Source organism: Vanellus vanellus (assembly GCF_965231255.1).
Source record: "Vanellus vanellus genome assembly, chromosome: Z".
NCBI lineage: Eukaryota > Metazoa > Chordata > Aves > Charadriiformes > Charadriidae > Vanellus > Vanellus vanellus.
Genome location: NC_138908.1, coordinates 83,901,331 through 83,924,104, shown reverse-complemented (window position 1 = coordinate 83,924,104; position 22,774 = coordinate 83,901,331). Strand labels below are relative to the sequence as shown.

At 43.4% G+C, this 22,774-nt stretch overlaps 1 protein-coding gene across 1 annotated transcript in view; it reads right to left on the bottom strand.

Moving 5' to 3' along the window:
• The window catches only part of SETBP1 (SET binding protein 1), a 268,615-nt gene that overhangs the window by 75,720 nt on the left and 170,121 nt on the right, over positions 1 to 22,774 (bottom strand). Inside the window, exon 5 of the mRNA XM_082497456.1 lies at positions 2,627 to 6,089. Within this exon, the coding sequence (XP_082353582.1) occupies positions 2,627 to 6,089 (3,463 nt within the window). The remainder of the gene's footprint in view (positions 1 to 2,626; positions 6,090 to 22,774) is intronic.

Below are 22,774 nucleotides of genomic sequence, written 5' to 3'. Positions count from 1 at the left end.
CAACATACAACGAAGTTGCAAATGGCATTACTGAGCATGCCAAAATGCCCATGCAGTAAAGATAACACTGAAATTGTGATATAAATCTATTTTCAGCTTTCATCTGAATATTCAGGATGTCTCCTCTTATCTCTGTTCTATATTATTTTTATATTGCAAAAGATGACAAATACTGAACGGCAAGAGCTCTGGAAATTGCCTCCTGGGACACAGTTATATGTTCTCAGAGGGTTGTTGGTTTTTTTTTTACCTTTTATTTTTATGATTAGTCAGTCACTGTTTAGCCACCACAGGGAAATGCAAGGTGAATTAGGAGAAAGAAGGTCAAGGTTATCATGGAAAAGTTTAATCCCTCCTCAGTGGGAACCAGTTAATAGTTACGGCTAGACTCAAGTGCGGACCTCTGTTGGGAATCCCAGTGAAGGTCAAATCAGAGAGGAAAAAAAGCTGCACTGAGATCTTAGACAGTCATAAGCAGACAGATGTTCCTCAGCTTTAATGAGCAGTCTTGGCTCCAGGCCTTTCTTGGCAGAGCTCTTTGGTTTCAGTATTTTTCCTTGTAGTGCAAGGTATGGCTCTGGTTAGCTAGCTCTGCTAAGCTAACTGCTGATGATTTTTCCGTCTAAATAACAGCTCGACAATGAAGAAACCAGTTCATAATCTGTGACTTGATGGATTAGGTCATGGGGAATGATGTGCAGTTGTAATCATGAAAAGTAAAAATAAATAAAAATAATATTTTTAGTTTAAATGAGAACCAGTTTTAAAAGTATAAACAGCAAATCTGATGGAGCTCCTACTGCAAGTTCTACCACTCCATCTTATGTTTTTATCATCATGGACAATAAACTGAAGGAAAATAACATGAAATGGACTTTTTCTTTACCATTTCTATTTCCAAGTCAGCTTGGTGGGGATCATGCCCCTACTTTGGAAACTCAGCTGGGTTCAGCAGTGCTGAGAATTTTCTCTTGACAATTTACTACACCTAAGTGAAATATATTAAATTGGAAAGTACAGGATTAGCAAACTTCTTCTGTTCAGAAAGCAAATAGGCTACAAACTCAACTGTTATCAAACTGAGAAATCATTAACTTCCATTAAAAAACGGAGAAATATCCTTGTTAAAATTTTTGAAGACTTGTAACCCTTGTCTGCTAGGACACAACTTCCCTAATGCAATAGCCACTGCAGCACTCGGTGGAGAATAATTTTGTTCTTTGTCAGGCATCTAGCAAACCTGATATAACCAGTGACTGAATTCAGCCTCTTTTCCAGTATTTCTGTGTGTCTCATTTCTGGGTGTCACGACTGGTATGATATAATACAATATCATGAATGGGAATGTTTTTGTCGTACAAGTTGTCATTTTAGACTGCTTTTTGTTGCTATAGTCCAGATCCTGGTCTCAGTGAAGGAAATGGAAACGTCTAGGTAGCTTAAGCATGAGCAATCTTTGGATCTCAATCAGTTACAAGTCAATAAAAAACTTAAGAGCCTTACATTGGCAGGTTATACAAAATCTCTGCTCCCTCTGTGTTCTCAGCTGATTCTTTTTTCATTTTGGAGGCTATGAATTACGTTTCTTTGAAGCTCTTTTTTAGCACATCAGAATCTCATCCACCACTGGTTGGTTCAGTAAAACTCACCCTTTTCCAGAACTAAGTGTGAAATCTGCTTTGTGATAAATATCTGATGGTGCAGGAGCTCTGGGCTTGCTCCCAAGCTAAATTCATTTATATTGCAGCAAAACACCTGCCTCTGTGTCATCACGAAAGCAGCTCCCTATTGTAAAATACAATGCAGTCTCTCAGACAAGATTCAGATTCCTTTCCCCCCACCCCATCTGCAGGAGAGGAACAGATGTCTTTAGCAGCCGAAAGAAGCTTCCTGCCTCCTCATCTACCCAGCTTATATTTCCAAGTCATGAGTCCTAAAACTCTTCAGAGTCAATCGGCTAGGGCTTATTGTTTCCATGACACCAGTCCCTTCCCACAGCCACTCAATGCTCAGGATAATTACTCTACATGACACCTGCCGACTGCAAGTGACAGATTTACACTAGGATTGTACCCAGGGTCTCCATATATTCAGACCAGTTATCACCGTGATGGGTCCCTCTGGATCAGCAGTACACCACACCAGTCATGGGACACTGACCCAGCTCCACAACTTCCCACGCGTCTGGTCCATCCCATCAACAAATGTTTTTTGTATACTTTGTGGGACAGAGCAGAGACTCTCTGCTTAGTACCGTGGCTGTACTCCCAAAGGCTGGGCAATGACTACCACCCTGACATGAGACACCGATAAGAGGGATGCCAACATTCCCAACAGGTATTATAATTGCTGCTCTTGCAGAATGCAATGGTGAGATTTTTGGAGGAAGTGCAACAAGCTATGAAAATGCCGTGTAACAACTCAGCTACTTTTAAAGGTTTTGGCTTAATGTGTGGCCAACTTGCTTGTTGATCTCCCCAAAGTTTGGATGCAGAATCAGAGGTAATTACAAGAAGCCAGAGAAGTTAGTGACTCATAAACATATTTGCTATAAATGGCAAGTCCCTCTTTGTTCAGCATTAAAATTTAAATGCAGTAAGGTAAAATAGAATAAAGCAGAGCTTACCCGAAGAGACTGAAGAATCATAAGCACTTCTGTCTTTCTTATTTGTTCTGAAGGTCTGAATGTCCTTTTCCCTGTAAGTTCCAAACCCTTCAAAACTTCTTCTTTTATTCCCACTTGCTTCATCCCGCTTCTCACTCGAGGAATTAATTTCACCAAACATGTCCAGGGACTCTGACCTTCCATTACTTTCAGTATTACCAGAGTATCTCTTTGTGCAAGAGTCAATGGAATCATTGCTTGAGTCACTTTTATCTTTACTCTGTGTCCACTGCTGGGCATCAGAAAGTGATAATGTAGACAGCGTATCCACTTCAAAGTTACTCTTTGAGCTTTTGTGTCCGGTTTCACAATGCTGGTGCTTCTGCTTCTCCTTATGCTTGCTTTTCTCGTTGAGCAAGGAGAGGTCTTTATCTGAGCCACTTAGCCTTTCGTTGATCGCATGACTGGAGAAGCCCGTGGACTTGCTAGCAAAGAGACCACTCAGATCTTCATGTGTCCCCAATATCCGCTCATCCTTATGCTTGTGCTTATGTTTGTGTTTCCTTTTGTGAAGTCGGCCACTTGAGAGGCTTGTTCCTCCAACCTTTGGAGGAGCCAAAGAAGACTGCATGTCTCCAAGGCCCATTCCCACGGGTGTTTGTAGGTGCACTCCATGTTTTGCTTTATGCTTGGCAGTGGTGGACATCTTCATATGAGAGCTTGCATGGAATTGGGGTGGGGGCACGGTAGGTCTCATAAATGGGGAAGCCGCTCCGAGCGTGTGAGACAGGTACAAAGGAGCTGGATACTGACCATAGTAACCGAGATTCATCATAGGCATTGATGTGTAAGGCATTCCATAGGGTGCATAGTAACTCCCACTGGGAATAGGGTAACCGAACCCTTGTAAAAAAGGCACCTTTGTCATGGTGTCATTGGTTTTGGCAGGTCTACCACGCTTCTTCTTAGACTTCATGTCAGAGGTCCTGCGAAGATAGAGCAATGGGTCATACTGGATATATGGCACAGGGTAGTAGTGATCAAAATTAATCCTGAAAATGCTGGGATATGGATTTTCGTGATAAAATGTGTAACTTCTATGGGAAATCCTGAACACTTGAAACTTGTTGATGAGTTCCTCAAGGTCTGCCAGAAACTGGAGGTCATCTCTGTTCTGCAGGCTTTTCCTTTTCCTCTTGTGCTTTGGCTTTTTAATACTCTCATGAGAGAGAAAGTTATCCACAATGAGATGTTTCTGCCGGTGGCCATGCCTGTTCTTTGTGCTGGTGTCAGACGGGATAGCCTCTGGATTGTCCAGGGTGCAGAAATCAAAGGAGTATCTCCGGCGGGATTCTGAGCTTTTCTCAGCTTGGTCAGAAGTGCTGTTGTTGTCTGTACCTATTCCACTGTCACTGGGTATGGTTTCCTCACTGTGAGACTCACTAACCGGCGACAGTGTGACCTCTTTCAGAGAACCTATTTCACAGAGGTGGGAAGGTGAATTAGCCATTAACCTGGGTGGAGACAGCTTCCAAGTTCCACTGTGCATTCCTTTCTGGGTTTTTGTAGGAAGAGCACTGATAGGTTGCAGATTTGGCATAGTTTTTAACTCTGAAAAATTTGTTTCAGTGCTTGCAGGGCTAAGGTTGCCGTTAGTCCCCACTAACTGTGTCGAAAGCGGATGAATAGCTGCTGGTGACGATGCCACAAGTGACTGCAGGTTGGAAGGCACTGCTGGATTTTCTGGCTGGCTGGAAACAGGCCTTGAGTGCTTGATGGCTGTCTTAGGTTCTTCTGGCTGAGGCTGCAGTTCTGCTCTTGGCTTCCTGCCCCGTTTTTTACCAATGTAGATCGTTCCCCTCTTGCTGACATTTATCTGCTTCCCTAATCTGGCATCAATGGTGGTTGGCCCAGCACTAGACGGTGGCTGAACTTTTGCTTTCAGAGCTATGCTGCTGGAACAGGAGGACAAGATCTGATTGAGAATATTCTTCCTCTTGAGGGTCTTCATTTTATTAATGGTCTTGATGGTCTTCTTATCCAAGACCCCAAGCTTCCCGACCTTTTTGTGAAACTTGAGTTCACTGATGGACTTGTCCTCTCCCGGGACCATCTGGGCCAACTTGGCCAGATTCCGTCTCCTCTTCCTTTTCTTTGTTCCTGGAAATTCACGATTGATTGGACTCACTGGGCTGGTGGAGGTTCCCTCATGAATCGTTTCAACAGTGAGCAAAGGCTGCTTCTTTGGTCGTCCTCTTTTTTTCTTGACGGGTGTGATCACAGTAAGACTGTCTGTATTCGTATACAGAGGGCTGGATGGTGTGATGGGATAGGCTGAAGGAGGCTCCACCATCAGCTTCTCAGATGTTGTCATGGAGGTCTCCCGAAGGATAGATTTAGGTTTGCTGCAGGTCCATCGTCGCTTAGCTGCAAGTTTGGGGTGCTGGACCTCAGATAATTTGCCAGCTGTGGGAAGATCGGTGGGCAGGAGAGTGGATGTCACAGCTACAGGTTTTCTGAGTCTGGTAGCACTGTTGGGGGAAGCTTTGTCAGTGAGCACACCACTGTCGATTGTTACTAAAGGGGACTCGTTTTCAATCATTTTCCCTGGCTTTGTGGCTCGAAGATCTTTTTTATTACCCTCTGGTTGAGAGCTAGTCCTGTTTGATACTTCACTGCTCATAGCAAGTACAGAAGGCAGGCTTTTCTCCTGGATAGTTTTCTCCATGGAAGATTTTGTGGATTGCCTCTTTTTCCTTTTGTGGCCAGATGTATCTGCTGTTGGAGACTTTATTGGGATAGTAATTCGTACGTGACTGGTGTCACTTTCACAACTGCTAGCAGAAGTGGGATTCTGCTTCGAGGGTGACATATCCAACACACTGTCCATCGAGTAAGACTCCTTTTTCCCTTCCATGCTGTCATGGGATTTGCTGTCAAATGCTTTCTGAGCACTCTTCACCCATTCGATGTCTGCGGTTTGGATGGTTTGACTTATTAAGTCTTTTTTGCTGGACTTCTTCTTTGTACTCCCAGCAGGCTGATCGGAGGCCTCCAGCTGCACAGCTCCTTCTTGATCACTGAGAGGCAAAAGTCCATTGCACTCGGAGGCGCTGCTTGGCTGGGCCACCGCGCTGATGTTGTTGGGTGATGAGACTGCACTGCAAATGGCAAGGTCTTTACTACTGGCTGACAGCTGCCCCCACGTGCTGCTGGAGCAGGACTTCTTTGCTTGGGATTTGCTGAAGGAAACTCCGGGCTCTGGAGCAGGGACCTTGGTGGCACTAACTGCTTCTCGACTGGGTTCTGTGTTGATGAAGCAACCTTGAGAAGTGGATCCAGTATCAGAGCTCGCCGACCAGTCAAGATGGTGCTGGTTGCTACTTTTCTGCTGGTGCTTTGATTTTAAGGTGTCACCGGTGAAGTCTTGTTGGAGGCCTGGATCATAGTGCAGAGAAGAATGTTTTTGTGGCCTGTCATAAACCTGAAAGGTAGAAGAAAATAAATAGGAAAAAAAATTAGTTTATCAGTCCATTCATAACCACTAGCTGCAGCTCTTTATTTGTACAGCGAATGACAACTCTTCTTAACCAATGTCCTTGTAAGGGTTAGAAACCTTTACAAAGTCGTCTTATACTTGAGCCAAATTTACATTTAGATTCATGCACGTAAACAAGTTTTGTTTTGTTTTCCCATTCTAAAAACAATAGAAATACTTCTATAAATGCTAAATTGCTACAGAAACATATTCTATTGATTTTTAATTTAAAACACAAGTAAAATATTCCCTTTCAATGGATGGATGGTGCAACTCAGCCTCCTGGGGAGAATCCCTTTTTCCTAAAAAATAATCCCTCACAAAACTTGATGCTCAACAACTACAATTAAGCTCATTGTTGTAAACAAGGAAAATGCAAAATTATCTCGGAAGTTGTAACAAGCAAGAGGAAAACCCATGGGTCCACTTCCCTATGAAGCCAGAATCTGCAAAGATTTGCTTGCTTAAATTTCCACATAGAAGTCATCCCCACAAACTTAGTGCTTAAAATCATATGCGTAGCATCAAGTATGTGAGGCACACTTGGCAGGTTCAAGATTTGCATTACTCCCTTTCCATTTTAATAATCTGCTATTTGCAATGTTGGTAAGAGATATTTTCAATATGATTTCTAATCCGACAACAGCTCTTCAAGCTGCAGAGGTTACAATGAGGGCAAAATTATGCTGAAGACTGTTACAGAGCAAAAGAAAGTCTACTTTTTTTCTTGGTGGGCCTTCTTCAGCTGAAGAAATTGTTTGTTACAGCTGTAACCCTGTGAAATATCTCCTAAAACAAACAAACAAAAATATATTTTTTTTTTACTTTAATTAACTGAACTCTTCTACCCATTTTTTTTCTTCTGTTACATTTAAGAGCATTTTTTGCAAAGGTCTGGATCAAACTGTGCAACTGATTTTGTACACCTAGTACTGCAAACAACTGTTCTTAGCAAACTGTAATGACACTGTTCTGAATGCCAAATAAATAACGAGAGACTTAAAATAAATGTGTAACCAAGGAAAGAACAATAGAAAACAACTGCGAAGTGTCTCGTGTTTCTGCGAACACCCTGTTACAATTAAGTTTCCATCAATCAGCAGTGTTACATTAGATCCCCATTCAGGGTGTCTGCAACAGAGGTTTTGGGGCAAGGTGGCCATCAGCGTAAGAGGGTTTTGAGCTGGGAAAGGTGTCTCCAGTTCTGAGCAACTTCAGAGGGATTTGAAAGGTGCTAAACACGCCCAAGCCCATGGTGCATTATTTAGTCACCAGTAAACATACATGTTATTGGCAACTTGAGGTTGAGATATCCTTCATGTGCATATGAAAATGGGTATGTGGCTTTTCTGGAACAGGCAACAAGAGTGAAGCTGTTCTGGTCCATCGTCTGAGGAGTAATCAGGGACTCTTAAATCCTGCGGATAGTTCAGCTGTCATGCACATGGACCAGCCATGCTCAGGGAAAGCAGAGATTTCCAGGAATTGTGGAGTGAGAAAATGAAAGCACGCAGCTGCGGTGGAGCTGCAGATGTCGCGGGCGAGCGACACCCGGTTTCTTCAGCCTGAGAAAAGAGCCGAAAGCATAAACAGCCCTGGGGGATGGAATCGGATCCTCCTCCTCCTCCTCCTCTTCTCAGCGGCCTCCCACGTGCGAGCCACACAGTGCGCAGCGGCCACGACCCACACCGCCGGTGCCCTCCTTTGGAAACAGGACCCCACCCGCATCCGTGTCTTTGGGATAAGGCCAGGGAGGGGTCGAAAGGAAATCAGTGGCACTGACTCTGAAGCTGGATAGTTTGATTTTATTTAAACTTTTTTTAAAGTAATGTCAAAGCTCCTGAGCTTCATTTTACCTCAGCTATTTGGGGCTTCTCCTGTCCCCCAGGCCAACAGGCCGGGTGTGCTGTTAGCTGGGCTCGAGGAGGTGCACGGGAGGTGGCTATCTCCTGGTGAAGTCCCAGTGGGCTGTAGGTGGCTGCCCTCCACCCCCAAGAAACATAATCTTCCCGAGGTGCCATGGTTTGTGACTTGGAAAAGCCCTGGAAATGATGGGTTGAGGCCTCTCCTGGCCCCCAGGGCCCACACTGAGGCAGGGCCAGGCTGCTTCTGCACGGATCCTGGCCTCATGGCTGCAATCAAAGCAATTCCTGACACCCACTTTATTTCCAAAATGCTGAGCTGTGAAACTAAATGACCTGAAAAATTTCATTTGGAAGAAAAAAAGTTTTAAAAAAAAAAAAATAAAGAGGGTTGCAGCAGTGAGTGAAAATATCACACACTGGCAACACCCTGGTCCCTCCAAGTCCACTGCACACACAGAAATCTCTAGTTTAAAAGCAGCAATAATCTATATTTTAAGGCAGTTAATAAAGGCTCAGAACTGAGAGGCCAGCTATATATCAGCAATGAATGCTGATATATCACTTAGCTCCTCCAGCCTATAAAATAATGATGCAACTTCCAACACATCCCTAATGATAGCCTTGTCATTACTCCAGCACCGCAGGCCACCACAACATCTATCTTACAATTCATGAGAAAGATATGCCTATGTCATCAAAGGTGCCAACTCCGGAGGCATTTAATCACGTGGATAAGCGCTCCGATTTCCATAGCTCTTCAAAAAAATGACCAGTCTGCAGGATCAAGGGACTCCATTTCCTAAGCTGGATGTCAAAACTATATATCTGCCCAAGCACATAACAGTCCACTGGGTTTCCTCATGCAGCTTCTTCCAGCATAGCATTTACTATTTGCTCTCCCTTGCCAGACATGTCCAAAATAATTCTTCTGCGGCATGGCAACCAGAGATTATTTGGCTGCATCAGGTTGGGTTTCACTGGCTGCAATGGATATGTGGGGACTGTTTACTTAAAAGCACTGGTAAATCAGTCGAAAGTTATGCAGCCAATTGTATTTTACTCCCTGTGCCTCCATCTGGGTTGCTGTCTGATCCCATTGGTCCTAATATTTAGGCTTCAGTTTTCCTTGCTGGGTGAGCACCACCCTAAGAAGCCAAGAAGCCCCAGCTCAGATAACCTAACCTTCTGCTGACCCAGTGGAGGATGCCAGAGCTTTCAGTAGTGTGAGGGCAAACAGAGCTGTTCAGAAACCTGTATCTTGATGCCTTTCGCAGAAATTAATGATTTTATTTGTCAGTAAGCTTTCAATATACTGCAGCTCCATAGGTCTTGGCAAGAGGCTGTTGCCTTAAACAGAGTTCCTATAGCATCATGGACAAAACTGGCATCAAGAATAGTGGGCTTTTTCATGAAAACAGGAAGATTTATCTTTATTTACTTTTTGGCTTATAAGACCCTAAAAATACTTCAAACTTAAGAGCCTGCTTCTATTTGTAGTTTGCCCTTTCATTAAATGGGATTTTCCTTAGAAGCTAGCTATTCTGCACTGGAACTCTGCTCCTTCTTCTTTTGTGAAAGCAGAAGCGCTCCTTAACCCATGCAATTTTATCACTTCTCACCAGACTAGGTCAATATTTCTCTTCATATTCAGTTTACTGGATGTTCTTAGTGGGTAATAATCCCATCTTTCCTTTAAAGAAAGTAAAATGCACATAAAGAAGCTTACAGTTTTTCTGACTGCAAAGAAGTTTGAGCAACGGATCCAGCACATGCTAAACCTTAGACTAAAAAAATAAAGTTTGAATCCTCTTATTAGTAGTGTACAATTATAATGCCAAACTCATGAGTTTCAGCCCTCAGCTTTGGCAATGGTGAGTAGACCTACGAGCAGGACACATCCCATATACTGGCAACTGAAGAGCTCTGGCCAGAGAGCAGAGGAGGTGGGACCATGTGTTTACACATGCCTTGCCAGACCTGTGCAACACTGCACCTGCAGATATGATTACTCCTCTTTACAGTTTTATTCTGGCACGCAGCCCTTGCAACTGAGAGAATGAGACTGTATCCGTCCCATGATGAGTGGCACCCTACTCTGCAAGCAGTACCCAGCAGCAGAATCCATCCCCTGGGGACTCTTTTCATTTAACTACTCACACTGCCTCCCCATTCCCTTGCTTGAGCTTCTCTCTAAATCCACACAGTGCTTCCAGTCCCAAAGCAAAAAGGGGGAGGAGATGCCAGCAACCAAATCAAAAGCGTAGAGAAGAAAAATAAAATCCAAATAAAACTAAATATAACTAAAAGTAATAATAATGATAAAATACGCAATTAGAGAAACACATCGCCTGAAAAAAATCTGATTGCTTGTGGGAGATGGTACCCCCCTTCTCTAAACACACCTTTTTGTAGAGGTAACACACATACAGCTTGTCAAGAATCTGGCTTGCAAATCAAAGTTAATACTACAACGCCCCCTCTTTAAATCATTCGCAGATCCATCTGTGTAATGGCTCCTCAAGTGTAATTCCCTATTAAGAGGCTTTATCTGGAGAGATAAGCAGCTGGTTCCCATGTCACTAATTGCTGTCTGCTGTGATTTTAAAACATCTGCACCATTGTGCTCTTCATTTTCATATTCTAATCACCCTGAAACTTGAAAAAGGTACATCATTGATTGTTTCTGTGGGTTAATTAGTACACAGTCTCCTTGTAGAGACAATTTAAAGGCAGTCAGAACCTCAATCAGCAAGTTTGTTTTAAAAATTAATAACATCGGGAGCGTCTGTGGGGATTGGCATCCATAGTGACACATCAGAGTGTGCTCTGGGGACATACCATCCTTTGTTATCTTCTTCATAGGCTGGAAATAAAATTAAAAAAAAAAAAAAAAAAAGAGAAAAGAAAAGGAGGAAAGGCTTTCCTAAACGAATAATGTCACTTAGAATCAGAGTCTTGGGAAGTGCTTGCTTTTATCTCAGAGTCACCCCTGCCTCTCCAGTGAGAACGAATCTCATCAAAACACTGTATAACACCTCTGTGCGGTCTCAGAACTTGTAAGCCATGGCATCTAATCAGAAATCTGTGGGATGAGGCTGTGACTGCTTGGATGTATATGGGCATTTGCTCAGTTTGCCAGCTGGATTGGCTAGATGCTGGGTCACCAGGTGTTGTCTCCAACCCATGCACAGAAGGATATTAGAACAGGCACAGCACTCTGCTACAGCAGTGATACTGCATGCAAAGTGGACCTTCCTTGTAACCAGCCAGCACAGAGCAAGAGCAAAGGCAGGCCTGAATTCATACCTGCTTTAACTTAAACTTATACTCAAAAGTATTCCAGAGTGCTGAAAACAGGCGTTTGGTGCCTAGCAAAAGGCCAACCTGATTTTTTTGAGACTGAATGAAAAAATCCGGTGAGACTGAGGTTAAGTGGATAATGCAATGGGCCCCTGCTTTCTAAAAAATCAAACTTGGTCCTTCACAATGAGCTTCTAAACCTGTAGAAGCTCCAGGTGATTTGTTCCTCTTGAAAAAGCTTTCTCTTCAGTTTCTGCTTCCTAGACACACATGAAAACATGTTACTGGAGAAGAAAACCCTTCAAGAGGCAGAAAAAACTGAGATTTCTAGCTCCAACACATGAATAAATAATCTTGGCTCAGCTCATGCTTTTACTCAAAATTGAGCATTTCGTCTTGTGTCCCAATGGGACAGCTGAAAACTGCTCACTCGAAGGCTCTAATCAGAACTACAGGTTGGAGATATTTCATGTATTTGGTGAGTGCACTGAACCTTCCTGGGGCAGCATTACTTTGTAAATGAAAGATACCAAGCGGAAGAGACACTAGGTTCAGGGGAATGTAACTCTGGCCTGATGGCTTACAGGTTGAGCAGTCATTGACATGAGATGTGATCAATTTATAGGAGGGGTCTGTGATCAAGTCTAGTCAGTTCATAATAGCAGGTGTCTGAAATGGTTTCAGGAAGGCCTTTAGGTCCTCGGTGACCCTAATGAGGGAGGAGGGATCACAAACCAGCATATGACGCTTGCTGGAAGCGTAAAGAGCAGTAGTGTCTTCTGAGAAACCCCACAGAATCTTGCTCAAAACTAATGTAAGGGCTTTAATTCCAATTAAAATACTAAGGAAAACATGTCAGGAGGCACTAACATAAAATTCACCATTGTCATCCCAAAGAAGGGTGGTTTTCCAGATCAAATTTATCGCTCCCAGAGTGAACTCCTTCCCCAGCTCCCTGAATTTCAGTGGTACAAAGCCCAAACACCACCACACTCACAGGAGCGAGGATCATTCGTTAGACATAGCAAGAGAGGCAGGAATTAACATGAAGCTACAGGGGGATTTCTTGAGAGCAAGACACAGCACGGGTGGCAGTGGGTTAATTAAAAGCAAAGCATCACCTGTTTGCGTCCATTCACTGAACACAAACATCACAGACTGTGGTGCAAGTCGCATGAAAATCAGGGGGATCTTCACCAAAGCTGCTGGAGGTCCTTCCAGATTTGCACTCCATTGCTATGTAGCTCTGTCTTCCCTGAGGTATTTGTGTAATTGTGTCAACACAGAGAAACTGAAGTTTGGGCTTTGGCATTATAATTGTTTTGAGAACACCTATCTAAAGCACTTATCCTTAAGGAAAAGATAAAGAAATGCACAGAGATTACTGAAGGTTCCAAAGATGCTCACATGGTTTGCAAATTGTAATTTTTCCTGCGTTCCTGGTAAAGTGTCATGACTTGCTAAGTAATTAAGAAATTCCAAACTTATTGCAAACTAATTTTGCTACTAGCTTTAAACTGGATGATTTGCGCAGTATTTCAATCTTCTGCTGGATTTCAGACATTTCCATTTTCCACACGCAGGGACTGAGGGTTTTATTTAGGCAAATTGCAACAACATGGTGAATTTATAAAAGTAGGATTTGGTGTTGGGGGCTGATCTGCTCCTTACTAGTGGGATAGACCCATATCTGCACATATTTTCTTTATCAAATGTTTAAACAACCCTGCTCTTTTCAGGGCTTTGTATTAAGCACTGAGTCTGGGAAAACTCTAAACAATGGGATTTTTCTGTCATCTCCAACAAAGAGGCCATCACCACCGACATAACAATGCAGTTTAAATATCATGTTTAAGCAAAACACAGTTTGTTGTTGCAGTTTAGGCAGCTGGAAGAGAACAACTGGACACCAGATAAGGTGGACTACAATGACACTCATACAATTTTGCCCATTCTTCTGGTGAGATAACCCTGGTTCGGTCCTCATTTGGCCTCAAGCCAGCGCAAAGATTTTTAAGCGAGCGTTTCAGACATTACACCCGTGAAGCCAGGGCTCGCAGAGCAAGACGCCTTTGCTAAGTTCCACGCTTTCATTTGTCCAAAACCCCTGCTAATGAACTTAACAGCAGCAGTGATATTAAGGCTTTGTTATTCATAAATAAAACGTACTTCCATCCCTTCAGAAGTGGTATAGTCCCATGGAGCTTGACCTACTCTTCCCAGTGTGTAACTACAACGTTGCAAGTCCAGGTTTCTATCTCACCCTGCGCTTCCACTTTGCTCTGTGATTTCAAGTTGTCGAGGACAACTTATTTCTGCGCAGTAACTTGGCCAAAAATCAAACAGCAGAAGGATACCAAGATGGACTGGGACCTGCAGAAACGTGAGCATTAAGGGGTATTCATCTCTGAAAGGCTTCTGGTGTTGTCTGGGACATTAATGCTTCGACACGTCTCAGATTACTAAATTGGAAATAAGGATGCGAGCAGCTGTGCTCTGTGTTTCTGCTATAATTTTTAAAAGCCTGCAGTGCTTAATTTGCATTGGAAGATTTCTTTTATCCTTCACTTAGTATAGGAATTGCAGTTTTACCCTGAATACTTGTTTTTTTCCAAGGGGTGGGGGAAATATAAATGACTTTTCCATTGAGGCCACTGATTCTTTCCACTAGAGTTAAATAATTTGATTATAAATTGAGTCCTTAAATGTCAAGGAGATGCTGAATTCACCTGAAAACAGACATTTAGAGAAGCTCATAAAAGCTGTGAGCTCCAGTCAGTTAGCTCATCATTCTTTTAGCATGCACTTCATTTAGCAGTTACTGACTGCCAGATTAATTCTTTCAAAGCATCCTGATTGCAGCTAAGGTCTAGCATGAAGTATTGCATGTGCAACAGCATTAGCAAAAAGTCCAGAAATCTGTCAGAACATCTATCTGGTGCAGCTGGGTTAAAGCTCATGAAAATTTGTGGGAGACATCAAATATACAGTGTCTCCCCACCTCCCTGCATTAAGATCTGAGTCCTGTACCATGAATCCAGAGAAAGCACCGCCTCTGCCTTCAACAAATTCACCCTGCAGTGACCTGCAGCAAAACGTGGGAGGCTTGTTCCCTTTGGAAAATCTGCCTAAAGAGGTCATACGTGATGAATTTCTGGCTCCACTGGCTACGTACTGAAAAGCCACTGCACTCTCTGCAAAGCTAGAAATGATGTAGGTTGTACCACTCAGAGATGGGACGCATTCTGGACTCTGAAACAGCTGGTCTCAGATCAGACTCCCAGGCAAGATTCTCCTTTGCTTTCACTAGTAAAATAATTATCTTCTGATGGGAGGGAACAGGAGTACACTCATCTTCCCTTGCACTGCATGCAGTCTTTCTACCTGCCCCAGAAGACATGCAGTGAAACCTGCCCCACTTGCAAAGGGCTATGGGAGAGGTGGAGTTTCAGAAGCTTTATCCTCCCAGACTCAGTAAAACCTGTGCCTGTTTTTCCACCTCTGATGGCAGATGAAAGGTGATCCTTCTCCTGTTTTTCCTGGAACTGGCAGCAACTCCATGAGGTGATAAATGGGGAAATTTACTGCACATGTTGAAGATGTCAAAAGCATGGCAGATGTCTCTGTTTCTAGGCTAGAAGTGATGCTCCAATGACACAGTTGTTGAGGACTTTAGTCCTCAACCAGGTGCTTTTTGTTTACACCCCTAAGGAAGGCAGGTTTGGAGAAAGACACCTAGCACTGCACTGGCACGCCTGAAGCATGGACATGTGCTATGGGGATGCTCATGCCCACCGACAAGTCCTCTTTCAAGACCATAACAGTGGCGATTTTGCACAGCAACAACAGCACAAGCTGCCCTGGCTAAACCTGAATGCTCTCCCGTAGGAATCAATTTTACCATCCCCTGGATTTGTCTCCCTGCAGATCCCTCTTCCACCCACAAGGTTCTAATGGTTCCCCACCACATCCATAGCAAAGGCTTTCCCACTGGGGGAAATTTAACCAGGCTTAGCAATAATGTTTTGGAGAAATAACAACAACAACAAAAAATTGACACAAAATATTTCGGTGGCAGTCCTAGGTGAAGTGATGATGAGTGACACTCCATTTTTGGGGCATCACTGTGCCATTTTCTGAACGACATGTATCTCTGCTTTGATGTTCATCCCTCATCTCTCCCTCCTCCCCTCCCTCCCCAGCTATGGCAAAATCACCTTTACTAATAAACCTCCAGCTCGAATAGCAGGTTTTATTTAGTGTGCTATAAAAACAGCCATTTCTCAGATCATAAAAGGGGCTCAACTGGACTGCATCATTTTGCTGAAGCGAGTTTTCTGGTGGAGTGATTCTCTCTTCTAAATGCCACAGTCCCCCACTACCAGTATTTATGTACCAAAATAAAATGCAATTTTCTGTATTTTATTAAGTGTGAATCTCCAGCAGAAATCCATTTGGGAGCTGAACCCAAGATTTAATTGTCCCTTGTTTTTATACTTTCAAGACTTTCTCAGACGTTTTCACAACAACAGCACCAGGCTAACTACAGTTTTATTAAGGTGCAGCAGCATTACTTAAAGGCCCTGACCAAGTTTAGGTTTGGCTTCTATACACGTAAATCAACAGCAGCACAGACCAGAAAAAGAGAGAGTAGGGAACAGTATTCTAGAAAAGAGGATTGCAAAGCACCCCAAGCACTGCTTTGTGTGTAAATGACGTCCCAAACTTCTCCAGCTTCTCACCTGAGAAATCAGGGTAAAATTCAGCTTATTGAGTCCCCGATCTTTCACCCATGACGTTGAACAGGCAGGTAGAAAGCCTTTTAATATAAATTCAGGCCTGGGATTAGCATCCAGAACAGTAAAGCTTGTAGCTTTCCTGGGTGAGGATTTAGCTTATCCTATGCTGAAGATCTGGCCTGGAAAAGCCCTTAAATTCTTGAACCTGTGCAGAAATTCAGTGATTTCTATGCACGTGCTCCCCTTAGGAGTGGAGACATCGAGACTAGACAGAGCGATTGTGCAGTACCGCCAGCACTTCAGAGCATTGCCCTTTTAATTGCCCTTGTTCTACTAACTCACCTAAGTACATTTCTTTGCTCTACACATGTTGATGAAGCAAAACCATTCCCAGCCCTGTTATTGCTTCCTCTTAAGTGCTGACTGTGTGCTTGAGTTGAGTAACTCTATAAAAATACTGACATCGGAGATACAGTCCCCTATCCAAGTAGCTTGGCACACAGGGTAGATCACAAGCAGGCAGTACACATTTCAAACATCAAAATGCATTTTTGCATAGCTAAGGGAGCAAAGTTATGCCTCTTTCTTTTCAAAATGTAAGGATTGGCATTGGAAGGGTTGGCAGAAGGTAAGTGGTTCCAAGAGCTACTTGAGGAGAGAGAGGCAGATCACCTAAAGCACAGGTCAACCTGGTGTTATAAGCACCTGAGATACTCATCAAAGGGACTAAAAATACATGGGGATAAGAGTGCCACAGAAGGTCCTTCAGTTCCAGAGACAGATACAGGGTTTGAAGCTGAAGGCAGGAAAACAGAGATGAGAAACGGGGCCCGCATTTTTAATAGGGAATTTAAATAATCATGAGAAGAGCTTATCATAACAATGGCTTCTCTATTACCAGAAGTTTCCTTTAAATCAAGGTTGGGTGTTTTTCTAACCGATATGCATTAGTGCATGACAGCTATTGGACTTGTAACAGGAATACATTGAGACAAATCCCCTGGTATGAGTCATGCAGGAGGTTTGACTAAGTGATCACAATGGCTCTTTCTAGCCTTAAAAACCTGTGACTATATATCCTCTCTATATCCTCCAGTGTTTTGTCCAACCTGGTGTTAAGCAATTCCAGCAATGTGTCTTCAACCTCTTCCTCTGGGATGCTATATCCCAGCATAATAAATCTCACTGTTCAGAGTCTCTTCTCTCTTATCCTGGAATCATTTCCAACCCTAGACCCACCTCAGTTCTGGATTCATCCCAACGATTCCTCCTCATCCTTGGCACCAAAAAGAATATTTCACATTTTTTAACAATTCATTTCACTTGCCATATTCCCTGCTGCTGTAAAGTGGCGTGTCCCACTGGTACAACAGAGCTGATTTACTAGGAAGAGCCATTCTATCTTGATGAGCCCAGTGAGATGTGGTTCCCAGTGGAATAAGGATGGGCAGCATTGTACCACACATGGTTCTGCAAGCACGACCAAATGCCATTGGCTCAACGCACTCAGGCTACTAATGTGGCACAGGAGAAGCTGCTGCAATTCTTATTGCCGTTCTTCTGTGCTGGCTGAGAGCGGACTTTTGAGAGGCAAATATATGTGAAACATTCCTCCAGACTGACTCTGTCCTCATCAAATAGCCAAGATTTGACCCTGAACTTTAAGAGGAGGCACCAAGTCCGATACCCAGTCTGGATCTAAGTCTCACAGACATCTGTAAAAGAGCATAAAATAAAAAAATCCTGGATCTGAAGACACAAGGGACCCTGGAATCAGTTTGAGGCATTGATTGCTTTTTTTTTTTTTTTTTTTCTTCCTGTTTTAAACATGGGAGAACATATTGATTTGGTCTTTTCTGGTTTAAATTTCTCTGCTGGTTTGCATACTGCATCACAGTCCCAAAACAAGAACCCAGATGCAAACCCCTGAATTGTTGGAGGTCTCTGCCCAAATCCAAATGTCACATTCAGTATTCAGAAGGATTTTTGCTTTTTTGGGGGGCCAGGAGAGGAAAAAAGAGTAAAAGCAAAATCTCAAATCACCGTACAAAAAGGGTACACACATTGAAGTCACTGGTGCAGAGACTATTTGGTGACTGCTTTAAACATAATTAAAATAAGAAAAAGAATATTGCATTCTAGGTAAAGTATTTACTTATAGTTATTATTTTTTCTGTGTTTTTCCCTCCCTTTGTTCTGTTTTCCACTGCACATCCTTCTACACAGTTCCCTTTTAACGATTTCTCTCAAGGATACATGTATATCTATTTTCTGCAACCAGACAGAAAAACCTTCTGAAATCAGTGCAGATTCATCACCCACCCTGCACACGACCTTATCAGCAGTTGCGATGTGTGGCCCCCGTGGAATAGTATGGAAAGGGCAAAGCTGGAAAATGTGCACTTTAAAGTGCCAGAGACTTTGGTTCAGTGTGCAGCACTTTAAATTTTTGCTGCTGCAGACTGCTCAGCTTGTTAAGGATATCTGAGAATTTGGGTTTTCCCTGACTAGAGGCTGTGAGATTTATTACAGTAATTTTTTAATTTTTGCCTTTTTTTTCCTCCTGAAGTAGGTAAGGCATGACTGAGGGTGCCACATACCTGCATGTATAATACCTCCAGAGATGAAGAGAGGAGAGAAATAAAGCTTCCTGGCACTCCTTTACCCACACGTAACATACTTTGCATTTACTCTTATTTATTTACTTATCATTTAAAAAGAAGTCAGTGCTGTGCACAAAGGCTAGGCTTTGGTACAAGAGGTATGATAAAAAAATAGACCTGAATTCTTCCTGCCACATCCAGGGACACATTTAGGTTTATCAGACTGACAAGGACTCAGATGGATGGACTGCTGCAGTGGGTATGAAAAATTAAGGTTTTAGTCTCATCAACATACATGTTCCAATTTGGTGGCAGCTCCTTGTAGATACATCCAGAACAGACATTGTTTCTATCAGCCTGCATGCCCTTCTCCATCAGGAACTGTGGATATACATTTTGTAAAAATACTACTTCATTGACTAATAGAATGTGTTTGTGTGTTTACGCGTGGCAGGGGTGTGTAAACTGATGAATATATAAGTAACAGAAGTTTACTACCCATGTTTTCTATCATGTTCTTCACAATGTCATTCACCACATGATTTGCACAAAACAAAGAAACCTTGTTCGTATCTAATGTTTATCTTCAATAAATCTTAAAGCACTTCACGAATCATAGAATGGTTTGGGTTGGAAGGGACCTTGAAGATCACCTAGTTCCAACACCTCCTGCCGTGGGCCGGGACACCTTCTGCCAGACCAGCTTGCTCAAAGTCCCATCCAACCTGGCCTTGAACACCTCCAGAGATGGGGCAGCGACAACTTCCCTGGGGAACTTGTTCCAGTGCCTCACCACCCTCAGAGTGAAAAATTTCTTCCTAACATCTAACCTAAATCTCCCCTCTTCTAGTTTGAAGCCATTCCCCCTCGTCCTGTCACTACATGCCCTTGTAAGAAGTCCCTCCCCAGCTCTCCTGTTGGCCCCCTTTAGGTACTGGAAGGGGCTATAAGGTGTCCTCAGAGCCTTCTCTTCTCCAGGCTGAACAACCCCAACTCTTTCAGCCAGAAAGAAGCGGGACTTGTTGTTCTGAACGCTACCTGTGGAAATACTAAGGCTCAGTGATTTGGCTAAGGTCATTGCATATTCTTCTGCCAGTGCCAGTAGAAGAAATTAGGTTTCCTCACCCTCCCTTTTGCCAGTGCCTATGAAGGTTCCCCAGACCAAGGACCCAAGCCCATGTTTTCAAGGCATTTTACAATCTAGATGAACATGACTTCAAATAAACAAATGTCTGGCTGAAAAGCAAACAGACTGATCCTTTGCTATACATGAGTCTGTGCATGCCAGCGTGAGTGTGAAAATAAAAAGGCTCTGAACGAAATGATGACTTGCTGTCAACAGTGACCACGGGTATCAGAGACACAACTGGAATCCCCATTTGCCAAAGCAGAAGAAACGTGGGGCTGTGTTTCCTCGCAGAGCAAACACTTCTGCAGCCAGGCAGCTGGGATTTGGGGAAGTCTCAGACACACAGGGCTAAGATTTTTATGCTGCAAACCTGCGAGCAAGCATCTTTTAAGTCCTTTAGCTTTGTGGTGATATTAAAATGGATTATCCATGCATCTGCAATCACAGCACACCTGTAATGCTCTACCTGCCCCTCTGTGTGCGTGCGTCTGTGTGTGAGTGTGTTTGTGGGTGTTTAATTTTAAAGAAGGGTGGGTTTTTTTGTGCAGAAAGACAGCCCAGACTGTGGGGAAGATCCCCAGTCATCCACCCTCGAGGTAATTACACCAGGAAAAGCTATCAGGTCTATCCACTTCTCATCAAGCAAAGGACACAGTTGCAGGCAAGAAGTGACCTCGTGTTTCTGCTGCTCAAACTCCCAGTAACCAACAGCAACTTAAATTAGAACATGTGCAATATAATTAGATTTCCTTCCCTTGCAGACTTGTCGTGTTTCTTCTGTCTGAAAAGGAGGGGACACTTCAGACAGTGGCTACAGCTCAGCGGGGCTGTCTGCTGCTCACCGGGGTTTTGCTTTGAGTGAGATAGGAAAAAAAAAAGTGCGATTAAAGCAAAGCCTTTGTGCTTTCAGCTCCTGCCCTCCAGAAACAGAGTTTTTAGTTCGGAACCACAGAAAGTAAATTCTAGAGTAGGAGGTAAAATAAGAAATTCAGGTCAGGATTCAAATCCAAATTTCCTCCACATGACAGAGGTGTATGTTACCAAGGCTGTAGCTTGGAGCCACCTGGTCAGGTATGAGATCAGGTTTGGAATGACACCTGTTAAAATATTGTGGGAATTGGCCCCCCGGCATCATCTGTAGAAAAGCTTGTCAGTCAGAGCAGGGTATTCGCAGAGCATGGCTCTGGCCACCAAACTCTGACCAACATCTGGTTTAGGAGCCTGGGTCCCCTGTACAGCCCATGAAGCCTCCAGAGAAGACATCAGAGCATGCAAAATCACTCTTGTTGACTACATAGGGCATCTGAGCAGCTAATTCATGCACCTAAATTAGGTATCTAAAAGGAGGCAGGATGAATATAGCCCAATTTACATAGGTGTCCTGTAATACACATTTAACCCTTTTCCTGCTGCTCCATACCAGACCTGAAAGCACTGAACTGTGCCTTTACAGAAGTCTTTTGGAAACATTTCCTGACCAATAAAATGTACAAAGGCCCAAACTGTTCCTCACAAAGCTTTCAAGATTTCTCTCCTTCCCCCCCCCCCCTTTTTTTTTTTGCATAGAGATCCTTACAGTTTGTTGAAAATGCATTTTGAATGCAGTAAATTCTGAACCTTTGGGGCTTGCCTGATGTCATTCCTCCTGCCTGAAGCAGAGGATTTTTCATTCCTGGCAATCAAGCTATACCCTTACAAAGTCTTAATTTGAATTGTTCTTGAATGAAAGACTTCTCTTTCCTTTTTGAGGCAAACCATGGAAGAGCAAAGAGACAATCTCAGATACATCACAGTCTCCGTGCCTTTTCTTCACTGTTTCCAGGCAAATAAAAGTATTTTGAAAATGAAAACAAAGAACAAACTTATGCACGCAATTCAAATTTTAAACCAGTCTTTTTTTGTAAGTTAACAGAGGTTAACATTTCCTTGTATTCTTCCTGAAAATGCTGCATTATACAAATAAACATTTGAAAACAGAAAAACTGTTACCATGATTCAAGCTGGTCATGCTGTTCAGGTGACCACAATTCTAGCTTCTTGTTCAAACTTTTATTTGGTCTTTTGAGGTTTGCTTATCAGTAAAATCTCAAGTTATGGATATTCTGTTAACCACAGGGTACAGCAGCTGACCACAGGAAGAATGCAATTGAGCCAGCTGCCCGTTGCCCACAGAGCAGCACCAGCACCTGCCTCTGGGCATCTTTTGCTTCTTCTACAGGTTATTTCCAACAAAAGCACCTCTGCTCCATTTGTGGTGCTTCCAGAGAGGCTTCATCCCATCATCACACCTGTAATGAACAGTCAGCCCTCTCAGCAAAGTGGAGACAATGGCTGTGAGACTACGAAGGCTTTCCTCTGAGTGGTCAAATGTGGCTTGAGGTAGGCATAACCCAGCTGTAGTTGGGTTTTGACTCTTGGTCACTGTTCCCCAGGATTACGGGTTCAGCATAGGAGAAAAAAAAGAACATGTAATTATGAAAAGTGCTAGGGGGAGAGCAGAGTCTGATGTTAGACATCTAACCTGTGCATGGGGAGTAGGAGTCTCACCACACATACGGCCAGTGGATTTTGACCACATTGATGCTGGACCAAGCCTTGACCCTTACTTGGGGGTCCTTTCAAGGACTCATGTTTCTTTCTATGGCCAGCAGGTCAAAGGAGGTGATTCTGCCCCTCTACTCCACTCTTGTGAGACCCCACCTGGAGTACTGCATCCAGCTCTGGAGTCCCCAACATAAGAATGACATGGACCTGCTGGAGTGTGTCCAGAGGAGAGCAACGAGGATGATCCGAGGGCTGAAGCACCTCTCCTATGAGGAGAGGCTGAAAGAGTTGGGGCTGTTCAGCCTGCAGAAGTATTGTGACCTTCCAGTCCCTAAAGGGGGCCTACAGGAGAGCTGGGGAAGGACTTCTTTCTAGGGCATGTAGCAATAGGATGAGGGGGAATGGATTTAAACTGGAAGAGGGCAGGTTCAGATTGAACATTAGGAAGAAG